The sequence below is a fragment of the Vanellus vanellus genome, assembly GCF_965231255.1.
Source record: "Vanellus vanellus genome assembly, chromosome: 5".
Taxonomy (NCBI): Eukaryota; Metazoa; Chordata; class Aves; order Charadriiformes; family Charadriidae; genus Vanellus; species Vanellus vanellus.
Window position 1 is genome coordinate 30,249,937 of NC_138910.1, and position 13,219 is coordinate 30,263,155.

A 13,219-nucleotide genomic window follows, 5' to 3' on the forward strand; every position below is an offset into this window, starting at 1 on the left:
ATAAACAAAGTTAATTATGCCCCTTGAAAAAGTCTTGGTAAACAGATAGGTACGTGCATATTGCATAGGATATATGCACAGGTGTCTGCTGCCCAGTGGAAAGGCTCTGATGCACAAAAAAGCAAGAACCAAGTAGTGACTCACAGGATGTCTTCGGGTTTGCTTCTGAGAAAGCAATCAAAACCTGCCTTGTGCAATAGGGTACAGAAGAGTGATGCTTCTGGAGGTCTAGGGAGCAGCATGAGGGTAACCCCATTACTACCACCACTGTCATAAGTGATATCCCACTAGGCAGAGCCATGTGAGAAGAGTGTGCTGTCCCTCTTCTATTCATTAAATGCAAGGTTCAGATCCAAGGCTGCCAAGCCAATTCTCCTCATGAGATCCCAAATCATTAAAAAGCTGGAGAGTAAAGTCTGAATACCTCCAAAATGTTCCAAGAATCTGACCAGACAGCCAGATAGGGGGATAGGTAAGAATACGACTGCCAGGACTGAAATCTCTGAAGAGCCCTTTAGGTCTACAATGAAATACATTCCACAAAGCAGCCTACCCTCCCCTGGTCTTGCACACTGACTGTGGCTGGACTACTTTTCACACACAATCTATCTGCACACACTTACCCTGCCTTCACATTTTTCTTCACATAGCAAAGAAACATTGCTTGTGCTCTTGATGATCACTCACAGAAAAGGCTTTCTATTAAAAAGCCAGTTGATTATTAAGGTAAGCTCATTAAGAGAAGTAGCTTCTCCCCCCACAACACGCTCCAACAATCAAACCAAAAACATAAAAACATGAATACTCAACAGGTCAGCACACACATTAAACAGAATTGTTTGTCCTAAAAGCTGATCTTGGATGTTGCAGGTTTCCACAAACGGGAGGTTCCCATGAACTACACTAAAAACAACCCCCAAAGCTATTACACATTAGAAATGTGCTATCAGAAATATAATATTAGAAATACTAGAAACATGTTAGAAAATGCACAATAGAAGCATGTACTAGAAATGAAATTTGATGGAGACAGCTGGACCTTTCTCAGGATTTCTCCTGCTATAGCTGCCAAATAACAAGTTTCACAATGTTAACATAACAGACAATTGTTACAGTGATCTGCAAAAAGCATCTGTACATATATATATATACACACATATATATCAATACAGGAAAAACATGGACCTGATGCAGTGGGTCCAGAGGAGGGCCACAAAAACAATCAGAGGGATGAAACACCTCTCCTATGAGGACAGGCTGAGAGAGTTGGGGTTGTTCAGCTGGAAGAGAAGGCTCTGGGGATACCTTATTGTATTGTGGCCTTTCAGTACTTAAAGGGGGCTTATAAGAAAGATGGGGACAGACTTTTTAGCAGACCCTGTTGCAATAGGACAAGGGGTAATGGTTTTAAACTAAAAGAAGGTAGATTTAGACCAGATATAAGAAAGACATTTTTTATGATGAGGGTGGTGAAACACAGGAACAGGTTGCCCAGAGAGGTGGTACATGCCCCATCCCTGGAAACATTCAAGTTGAGGTTGGATGGGGCTTTGAGCGACATGATCTAGTTGAAGATGTCCCTGTTCACTGCAGGGGTGTTGGACTAGATGACCTTTAAAGGTCCCTTCCAGCCCAAACTATTCTGTCATTCTATATGCATGTATACATGTTGTACAATACAGCTGCTATGCTGTGGCTTTGCTATACTCTCTTTTCCGAACTCTTCTGCATTTTAGCAGGTAAAACACTTCTGTTCAATGGATGATTTTGCAACCTACCATTAATTCATTAGAACACACTTTCAACAAATAATTTTCTACCTGCTGTCCACAGGTCCCTGCAAGTTTGCAGACTATTTTAAAGGGCTCATAAAATTTTGAGGAAAATGAAATTTTGAGGAAAGCAAGACTGCCTAAAGGCTTAAAATGTCTGTAAAAAGGAAATTATTTTTACTGAAAAAGGTTAGGGAACTGTAAATCAAGAAAGGCCAAAAACTTTCAATATGAAGAAGTTCCAGATAAGAGAGTTCATCATATGGATTTGAGGATGATTAACAAATGTTAACACACTTCTGCTGCACAGAGTAATGCAACTCCACTAGTATTTCTATTTATACATGAAAAAAAACATACACAGATCTTTAAAGAACAGAGAAACACTTATCAACATCTGAAGTGCTTTCTATATAATGTAAGGTACCAGAGCTTTGTGTCTGTGTCTAACAGTGAAAAGTCTTTTAGCTTCTTTTGGTTACATTTCAGTGACACAATGGACCCCAGGAACAGAGCAAGAATCCACTGCAACATGAGACTCACCTGCTCTCTGCTAATCATGGGAGCACTCTGTGTAACACCTTTCCTCTGCCATAGCCAAATTGATCCACTAGCTCTTGGGCGAGCAGACCCCCAGTGTTGGGAATCCTCCTCAGCTGTCTTACTGGAGATGAGGAAGCCTCGCATTTCTGACTCTGTCAGTGGCTTTTGGGACTTCATGATCTTCCTGAAATCATCAGAGAACTTGAAACATGGGGCTCTGTTTTGGGACCTGGCTCAGCTCTTCTGGGATATCTATGTGGACTGCGTGCTCTCCAGAACCCATGGCCTAGGGAGAAGGCAGCTAGCAGAAGCTGAACAGAATATCGCTACTCTACGTTCTCAGTTCACAGGGAGAAACCAAGGTTACTACTCCTTTAATACATGTCTCATGGGCAATAACTAGAGTCTAGCAGGAAAGAAAAGAGAAACAGGTTTATTGTGTTATGTGGTAATAGTACAGAAACAGGACAGTGCTGCACAACCACCCCCCACTCCTCCCAATCCAGTACAGAGCTATATTAATGTTCAAAGTGATCTCAGTAAAAATTTGACCACCAAATAACCTGAAATCTAATGACAGCTTTTAAGTTTCAGTTTGGTAGGAGAGGATGGGCAGCAGAAAGTGAAACATAGGAGGATTCAAACAAAGAAGGCAGCTCAGCAACTGAACATACAAATATATTCTTCCACACCAGCATTTTTACTGCTACTGTGCCATGGACAGGCTAGTTTTAAATTCCTCGTTCCAAAAGGTACGTCACCCCAGGAATGCATCACAATGGTGCTGCTTGGGAGAGCAGCAGTCTTTCAGCAGAAGAATAAGGATATGTTTACTTGCCATCTAGTTGTCAACCACTAGATATTTCCTATTTCCATACTGGTAACTTTGCCCAATACACAAGGGAAACAGACCTAAGGCTCAGATGCACGCAGGCTTTCAGACACAGCTACAGCTTCAGGAGGAAGAACACTACCTGTGACACTAAGTGCTGCAATTCCTAATCTACAGGTTTCCAGCCCCAGAGCAGAATCCCCAGTCTCCATATGCAGTAAGGTGAGAGCTGGCACCTCACAGCAGGATCTGCAAAAGTTAGCGTGTCACTTAGCCTCCCCATTCCCAGCAGGAAGATACAGTGTAGCTTTTCCTAAGTCTCAGTCCCTTCCAAGGCTTCAGTTCTGATCCTGCTACTAACAGATGCATCCTTCCCTTGAGAATGTCCACTTCAGAAAGGGGCAGGTGCTATAATTTGATGGAGGGGTAGCAGTGCTGCTGCCATCACCAACAACATAGTGTATTGGGCCTACAGGGAGAAGGCAGAACTGTGTTTTCACTTGAACAGATTCAGACCTTTATCTCCTCTTCCTAGATCAGTTTCTTAATTATTAAGATGTTTGGGGCTAATGTCCGTGGAATAATGGGCGAGGCCCAGAGTAGTTCTTCATTATTCCACGGTAATGGGGGTAACCCATTAGAATGTCTCTGAAAAAGGGACTTGAATTCAGGATTCTTCTGCCCTAGGGACACTATACCACTGGACAGTCCAGCTCTTGCCAGGAAACCTTAAAATGTTTTGTGTATTGAAAGACAGGATTTGAGAAAGGAAGGATCAAGAGGTCCTTACCCCCATTACCTACAGACAGTATCCTAACCATTAAGCTAGGAGACAGAAGTTGTGTTTGAATCGATCTCCTCTGACTGAAGAACTCCTCACAAACACAGGGACAGTTTCTAAGCTCTGAGCCAAACAACCACTATCTGCATTTTAAAAGCAAGGAGTGGATCCTACCCTGCTCTGCAAAAAATCTGAGCTATCACATAGCTCTGAGAAGATCTTTACTGTGTTGAGATGTACTGATGACAGGCCGCACAGACTGCCCTTCTGGTTCCCAAGTGGCTTTAGACATCACAAAGGCAACAAGTTGCTCAGTCCCGACCAGACTCATGCACTTTTGGGTGCAAACAGAATGCAGCTTTAGACACACGAGGCAGTAGTACTGTCAAAAACTGAAATGCCCACCAGGCTAAAGCACCAGATGAATTTTTGTTTTCAGAGTTGAAGCTCTGAATATCACTGTCTAAATTCCCCCTCAGCCTTTTGTTTACATCTGGCGCTTCATGTCTATGTCACACTGTGATTTTCCTAAACGAAGAGCTTTTGTGCCAGTCAAGATTAAGAGTAACAGCCTGATGTATTTTGAAGAATCAAATCATGGGTTTTGTGATTAATAGTGACTTTTGTTTACTCCTATACAGAGAGATGTTAAGCACTACTAAGTATTCACACTTTAAGAGAAACAAAGATTCCTTCCCTTCTCCATTCTTTTACCTCTTTGTTTTGTGAATTGTAATCAGTTAATCTGTTTTCTCTGTACAATTGATTAACATCAGTCAGTAGCAGGCAGCTTATAGCAGTGACAGCCTAAATTTTATTTTTTGGAGAAGCTATCTAACTTCTCATCCAAGTCTCCCAGTTTCTTAACAAAGCCAGCTGTTTTAATCTTTGTAACTCTTGACCCCACTGCCTTGTTTTGTCAGTGAAAGCAAAAATCAATTGTTAATAATTGCAGATAGAAATCACACCCTAGCAAATGATGAGGAATAGAATTACCACTTCTTATGCGTAAAGAGATGTACAAGCCTGTTTTCTTAGCCCAAAGAGCAGCACTAACAGCATTTGAATGACCTTGTGTACTTCACGTCTACATGGGTGGGTATGAATAGCTTTCAGTAGGCTTGTTCTACAAGCCAAACAAAGCAAGATTTTTTGCCTTTTTTTGCTATTACTTTTGCAACTGCTTTATTGTTCCATACTGAAGTTTTTCCGTCTTATTCCTCTTAAATATTCACAATTTCAATTTGGGTTTTTTTTTTTTTTTAGTTACAAACAGGATCACAAATCAGGAGCAATCTGTAAGCTGCATTCACTGTAGTTCCTTAAACATATCATTGAGTTGGAGAAGCAAGACAGACATCTTGACTTGGCACAGAAATGCTGATGTTAAAGTGTTATTATTCTAGTGTCAGATTTCAGAACTAAAGGATAAATCCCATTAGGTCACTGTGAAAATTGAATGTTAGGATCTGAGCTTTTCTAAGAAAAAAAAAAAAAACAACAACAACAAAAAAACAAAACAAAACAAAAAAACAAAAACAAAACCAAAACAAAACAGAAAAACCATCCAAGCCAAAAAACCTAATAAAGCCCTCGGTAAAAGCTCCTCAGTAGTACAGACAGAACTACTTTGTCACATCTAAGACGCACTTCCACAGTTCCCCATACTAGGAAACAAGTCTGTCTGAGTGTACACCAAGACAGTAGTAGAAGTAGTCCAGGTCCAGACTTACAGTTTCAAATGCTGTTTTCTGAACCGATCTAGTCCTGCCAGGCTCCTGATTGTAGTCACTAACAAGTCTGAAAATACTCTTCAAAACTCCACACAATCCATGAAAAACACAACAAAATTGGAACAGCTGTATATGAGTTACCTAACAAACTGCCTCCATCCAGCTAACATCCTATTTAACCCAGCAGCATTTCAACTTCCCTAGATATCCTGCAGGGAAGTGTTAGCTTTAAATTGAGACAGGTAGGGAGAGTCCTTTAGAGTTACCTGGCCAAGGTATCTTTAGTAACTCATCCCTTTCCCCTACCAAGCCCCAAACACTATGAAAAAGCAGGTTTCACAAAAACATTTCCAATATATTACAACACTGGAGTTAGATGCAACAACTCCTAATGAGCCAAAATAAAACTTAAGAACCACAAGGAAAACACAGCTTTTGTACTCACAGCAAATCTTCCCAAAGAGCAGCTGTACAAAAAGACCCTCCTCAAGAAGCCACGTAGCACATCCTCAGTATAAACGTCTGAAGAGTAGAAACACAAAACATTCTCTACCTCTTTTCTCTTCGCTCAGCAGTCCCCCGGCTACCTCACCACTCAGAGTGGTCACAGCTGTGCCCACCTCCCTCACAAGTGCAGGTAATTGGCCTCAGATCAGCCCTTGCACCTGGGCCCAAGGCAGACACAACTTGCTGTCTTCAGTTCCGCTGGGCTGCAGGATGTCAGGGAGGGTAGTGGAGCAAAGGCTGCTCTATTATGCATTTGAGGTGTGGTAAATAAACAGATATCGTGTTAACCAGTTACTTTTTCAGAAGACAAATGTACCTAAAAGAAATAAGGCCAATCTGCTGGCTTTTGGAGATCGTTGCAAAGAAAATGCCCCATAGTTCCTCAAGGAAATAGCAAATGTGCTACTAAATGGTGTGAGAGGTCTCATCCCCTGTGCAAGGAGATTGATGACGAGCAAGTGAGTCAGTAAGACTAAGCAGACTCGAGTGCTTTCATGCTGCTAATTAGAAGAGTTTTATAGGAAGACTGAAGGAAAAGGTCTGTGCTGGGGGAAAAGATCAAAGTAACTTGTTACTGAAAGGCAACTTGCAAATGGAGGGATATGGCTATCACCAAAACAAGAGGGTCTAGGGCAACGCTGATGAAATGGGGACCAGTAGCAGCTAAAGATGGAGGAAACGTGGATGTGGGAAACTGAGTATTAAGCTGCTCTTTGATGTGTTGAAATTGATTACTTATATGCATTTTCATGTCACTTTTCAGGGATATTTTCTCATATTCAGAGGTTGCCAGTTCTGAAGAAGAAAGACTCATTTGAAGATTCAATAAGTATCCACGTGCATAAGAGTAGATCTACATTACTTGGAAGAATCATTGGAGAGCTAGGGAAAAAGAGTAAATGACACATTTAGTCCAAGATCTTGATTTGTAGATATTTTTTAACTACTTCTCTTTAATTTTGCATTTTATTCCTCATTGATGTTAATTTACATTGTGGAAGAAGGCCTATAACTATGAGCACTGTATCTCTCGTTAACTTGGAATTGTGGGGTTTTTTAATTACCTATGAATTCAGTCTCCTTAATAAACTGCATGATTTATAAGCAGTTGCCTATTTTAATCTGTGTGTGTGTGTCGTGCTTTGGCATGGGCTGGCCACTAAAACAAACGACAAATGCTCTCTTTTACTTGTCTCCCCTTCAGAGAAGGGAGAACATATTCTTTCACAGAAGAGAAAATGAGAGAGACACTTAAGAGTGGAAAAGAAACTAAACTACTTTAATGAAATATATACAATATATACAAAACCGTATCCAGTTTCCAGGATGACGATCATGTCACCAGCAGGCACTGGGAAAGTCCCAGACTGGACTCAGAGATGGATGGGAGCTGAAGTCAGGAACTGGATTCAGGAACACATGGATTGGGATCAAAGGCAGATGAACAGAGTTCTCCTTGGACACCAGCCATTGGAGAAAGAGACTGGCCCCTTTGATCCCTCAGCTTTTATAATGAGCATGATGCAGATGGGATGGAATACCCCACTGATCAGATAGCTATGCTATTTGACAAGTCACAGCAGGCTGGTGAAGTTCCCACTGTCTGGAAAAAAGGGAAACATAACCGCCATTTTTAAAAAGGGAAAAAAGGAAGACCCAGGGAGCTACAGGCCAGACAGTCTCACCTCTGTGCCCAGCAAGATCATGGAGCAGATCCTCCTGGAAACTATAGTAAGGCACATGGAAAATAAGGAAGTGATCGATGACAGCCAACATGGCTTCACTAAGGGCAAATCGTGCCTGACAAATTTGGTGGCCTTCTATGATGGAGTTGCAGTGTTGGTAGATAACGAAAGAGCAGCTAACATCATCTGCCTGGACTTGTGCAAAGCATTTGATGCTGTTCCGCACAACATACTTGTCTCTAAATTGGAGAGACATGGATTTGATGGATGGACTGCTTGATGAATAAGGAATTGGCTGGATGGCTGCACTCAAAGAGTTGGGGTCAACAGCTTGATGTCCAAGTGGAGACCAGTGACGAGTGACATTCCTCAGGGGTCAGTACGAGGACTGATGCTGTTCAACATCTTTGTTGGTGACATGGACAGTGGGATTCAGTCTACCCTCAGAAAGTTTGCTGATGATTCCAAGCTGCATGGAGCAGTCAACACGCTGGAGGGAAGAGATACCATCCAGAGGGACCTGGACAGGCTTGAGTGGTGGGCTTGTGCAAATCTTATGAAGTTGAACAAGGTCCAAGTGCAAGGTCCTGCATGTGGGTCAGGGCAATGCTAGGCACAAATACAGGCTGGGTAGAGAATGGATTGAGAGCAGCCTCGAGGAGAAGGACTTGGGCGTGTGGGTTGACGAGAAGCTCGACATGTGCTGGCTCACAGCCCAGAAAGCCAACTGCATCCTGGGCTGCATCAAAAGAAGCATGGCCAGCAGGTCGAGGGAGGTGATTCTGCCCCCTCTACTCTGCTCTGGTTCAACCCCACCTAGAGTACTGTGTCCAGCTCTGGGGCCCCCAACATAAAAAGGATGTGGACCTGTTGGAACGAGTCCAGAGGAGGGCCACGAAGATGATCAGAGGGCTGGAGCACCTCTCCTATGAGGACAGGCTGGGAGTGTTGGGGTTGTTCAGCCTGGAGAAGAGAAGGCTGTGGGGAGACCTTATAGTGGCCTTCCAGTACTCGAAAAGAGCATACAGGAAAGATAGGGAAGGCCACTTTATCAGGGAGTGCAAGGATTGGACGAATTGTAACAGTTTTAAACTGAGGGAGGGTAGACTTAGATTAGATATTAGGAAGAAATTCTTTACTGTGGTGGTGGTGAGTCACTGGAACAGGTTGCCCAGAGAAGTTGCGGATGCCCCATCCCTGGAAGTGTTCAAGGTCAGGTTGGATGGGGCTTTGAGCAACCTGGTGTAGTGGAAAGTGTTCCTGTCCATGGCAGGGGGGTTGGAACTAGATGATCTTTAAAGTCCGTTCCAATTCTAACCATTCTATGATTCTATGAGCTGACAAAGAGCGTGTTAAAGGCTGGATGCCATAGCCAAGTAGGATTGCTATTGCAGTAGACCAGATATTACCTGGTCCCATATGTTCTCAAGCTCGAGAAAATGTAAACCCAGACAGATGATCCGAACAGGTACTGTTTATCTTAGATGCTCTTCCACAGGGCCTTTTGGGAAGATGCTAGTCTTTCCACTTCAGATGTGTCCCACCTGTAACAATAGGATCCCCTAGGAGAGGGCTGCTGGCAACTTTCTTCCTCCCTTCAGATAGCAACAGAAATGGTGAAATACCACTATGGGCCAAGCTGCTGTTTAGCTTAAATAAATTTGCAATAGTTCTCTGCTTTAGCAAGCTTCTTAATTAATAGGCTGTAGTGTTATTTAGCCTTTGAGGAAATGAGCAGGAAAGGATTGGTATGTGATGGAAAGGATTGGTATGTGATGAAAATACTGAGAAAGCAGATGAATTTCTAGCATAGATCACACTATGGAGATGTAAAGGAGACAATCTGTGTTACTAATTGTGCCGAAATAAAAAAAAAGGAGATGCAATTAATTACACGTAAACCTGCAAGTGATAAAGTTCCTAAAGGAACTCCTACCTTAGGCAATTTCTTCTCTCTGAAGCTCTCAGAGCTCAATTCCATTTTATAATTTAGGTCTTGTTTGTTTTTATCCAGGTCTCAACAATTTGTCATGAAAACACAATCAGATGATGCTGATGTTTCCTATTGATTCACTGACTATAAATTTGGGCCTTCTAGGGTGGCTGTGTTAAGAAAAAGCAAGTGCTGTGAGTATGAGATGCCAGCAGATTTGCTGTACAGAAATAATTCAAAATGCCCCTGCGGTTAAAGACATGATTTTGCCTCCTGCCACTCTACCCTGCAAACTTCATGGTAGATCTTGGGGTGAGCTAGGTACTGTTCCTGGCTCACTGTTTCTCAGTCTGAGTGTGTCAGAAGAAGGATGGGATGAACATGTCTGAGTGAGGTTGCTTTGTTGTCAGCTGGAAGCTGGACTAAATAACCAGAAATAAAGGTCTTGGGATTTTGTCCCTTTCATCTTATAGGGACCTGGCAGCTAAACAACTGCTTATTACCATGGGAAGACACTTCCTTGAGCCTTTACATGCTGCCATGAAATAAGAGTAGTAAGAGTTCATGGTGATTCAGGAATACTTATTTGTAAGAATTTGTGCTTCAGACCTGTTCTATGTTACACAGGACCAAACCAGTATTTGTCTGCTGTCACTGTTTCCAACCAATTTTAATTCAGATGCACTCACTCTGAAGGAGATTTAAAGCCTCATCAGAAGCTGATGGATATCTTCCCACAATCAGCAGTTAAGTTTCTTGGATTGCTGCTCGTATCTCTTGGCACTAATATATTGCAAAAGCAACTAAGCCTCTATCTCACACTATATTCTGCTTGTGTGATAATATGGCTGTATCCACTTTCTAGTGACCTCATCATTATTTGTTTTCTGGGGTCCCCCACCCTCAGTTCGTTTCTTTACTATTCATCATCTTTACCTTTCTTTTGCTACGGACAAACTGCTTGTTGGCTTCCGGTTGCATATCATTATTTGTTGCTGTAATTCTTGAGTGTTTGAAGCATGTGTAATTAAGGCCATCTGTGAACAAAACTAGCAGAAAGAACCAGGAACGTTCATTACTATCACTACTGCAATGTAAGGTCTTTCAAGAAGGCGTCTGAGGTGTTACCAACGGAAAACAAGATTTCTAGCCATTTTAATGAGCTGGACATTCCCTTTATCTTGGTGACTATAATTAATTCTGAAAAATACAAGACCAGGAAAATCTATGTGGAAAATTAAGCATTCTGCCAAGCAGCTTTTCCTAACCACTACACTTTTCACTGGCCTTTTCAATCACATCGGCCTAAACCCTGTTTAATTATATATGAAACAAAGCTTCAGAATATGTAATTTACCTGACTTTTCTCCCAAAGCTTCCAAAAATATTTTGCTTTCACCCAAACCACATTTATTTTCTTAGTAATCACAGAAAAATTCCCGTAAAGAGTAGGAGTATTTTCTCTCTTGGAAAGCTGGTATAGTTCCAGCGATCCAATTAAAATTCTTAAAAGTATGCAAATTTTCTTGAACCATAACTGTTTTTGAGCCCACATGCACATACTCATTCACTATTTTTTATGCACCTCCTGCAGAACAGTGATAATAAGTGGCTGAATCTATAATCCTTATCTCTGAAGTGGTACTGAATAATTTCCATTTCTCAGATCTTTAAAATACTTCTATGCATTATCAGAGAATAGTGCAGGTCCAGAGGAGGGCCACAAAGATGATCAGAGGGCTGGAGCACCTCTCTTATGAGGACAAGCTGGGAGAGTTGGGGTTGTTCAGCCTGGAGAAGAGAAGGCTCTGGGAAGACCTTATAGCGGCCTTCCGGTACCTAAAGGAGAGCTGCGGAAGGACTTTTTACAAGGGCATGTAGTGATAGGATGAAGGGGAATGGCTTCAAACTGGAAGAGGGTAGGTTTAGATTAGATATTAGGAGAAATTCTATACTGTGGTGGTGGTGAGACACTGGAAGAGGTTGCCCAGAGAAGTTGTGGAAGCTCCATCCCTGGAGGTGTTTAAGGCCAGGCTGGATGGGGCTTTGAGCAACCTGGTCTAGTGGGAGGTGTCCCTGCCTACGGCAGGGGGGTTAGAACTTGATGATCTTCAAGGTCCTTTCCAACCTAAACCATTCTATGATTCTATGTTCAGAAAAAAACGTTTTCCTTGTTGCTGTTATCAACAAGAGATACAGCACAATTCCAAGGAAGTAACTTGGCCATGGCATATGAACCTCTGAAGAGAGAAATGGGCTATCATTTGCATTGCTGAGGAATCACACTTGGTATATTTGCCATTAGTTCACGTTGTCACTTAAAAAATAGTTAACAATCCAAAGAAGTACAACATGTGAGAATAACATGCAAATCATTAACATGGCATATCTTAGCCCATTATCTCAACCTTCAGAACTGCTGTCACTAAAACAATATGTATTTGATGACACTATCAATGTATCTCACTCAGTTGCACTGCTGTAAGAAACATGTAGGAAACAAGAAGCAACGAAAGGAAAGTGGTGAGCATCTATTTTTTTTCTTCTAAGAATTATCTAAATCCTTTCTAAGGCTTTGACTCACTCATCATTATGAGAAATGAAGGTAGACTGTAGTATGAATGGATAAAAGCAGTATGTAATATTTCTTTTGTGTGGTATCTTCCTTTCTCTTCAAATCCCAGCCTGTTTCCCTGCGGATGCCTAAGAGATGCTTTGTAATCAAGTACAACCTGCTACCTATAGCAAATCAACTACCTGTTTACAAACTTCTGTGCAGCTTATATGTTTACTTACATGCATATGTATGCCTGTGTGTATACAGGCTTGACAAGTATTTTTATTTTTTAACTAATATTTAATTAATAAGTAATTTTTAGCACTCTGGAAGTTTTAGATATATTCCATCAAATACAAAGTACTAGTAACCAAGGAAAACGATTACTTTTATCCCATTTTAGATGCTGCAGGTAAAATTACATTCTTATTAACCATTCTATACAAAACATTACATCCTTATTAACCATTCTATACTAATATATAAGGTAATCAATAATGGAAAGGCTCTTCTAAAGCAATCAAATTCCTTTGAATGTTCGAAGCATCTTTTCCTTTAAATATTAATTCAGTAGTTTGGAAAAATATGAATATGTAAATATCAAGTATTCATAAGTCTGACAGTTATGAACTTATTCCTTCCTTCAGACTAAGAAGCAATGATACGATAGAAAATACATCACCGAACCTTGTTGACTCAAGCCAGCTCTCATATAAAAAATAAACGTTCCTGAAACACAAGCCATTACAGATTACACAGCAGTAAGAAGAGAGGACAGGGCAGGACAGTTGTGAAAGGCAGAAGACATACTGATTTTTATCAGCTGGGCCAACATCTACTGCACAGGAGCTGAAAACCACCAATAGGAAAGGTACA

General features: G+C 41.4%; 1 protein-coding gene across 1 annotated transcript; it reads left to right on the forward strand.

The window, feature by feature from the left end:
- Nucleotides 1-2,268: 2,268 nt before the first annotated feature.
- On the forward strand, nucleotides 2,269-7,071 carry FAM237A (family with sequence similarity 237 member A; the record flags this gene model as incomplete). The annotated part of the gene is made up of 2 exons (XM_082484485.1): nucleotides 2,269-2,677; nucleotides 6,932-7,071. The coding sequence occupies 2 exons, from the start codon at nucleotides 2,269-2,271 to the stop codon at nucleotides 7,069-7,071; spliced, it is 549 nt and encodes a 182-aa protein (XP_082340611.1).
- Between the last annotated feature and the right edge of the window lie 6,148 nt (nucleotides 7,072-13,219).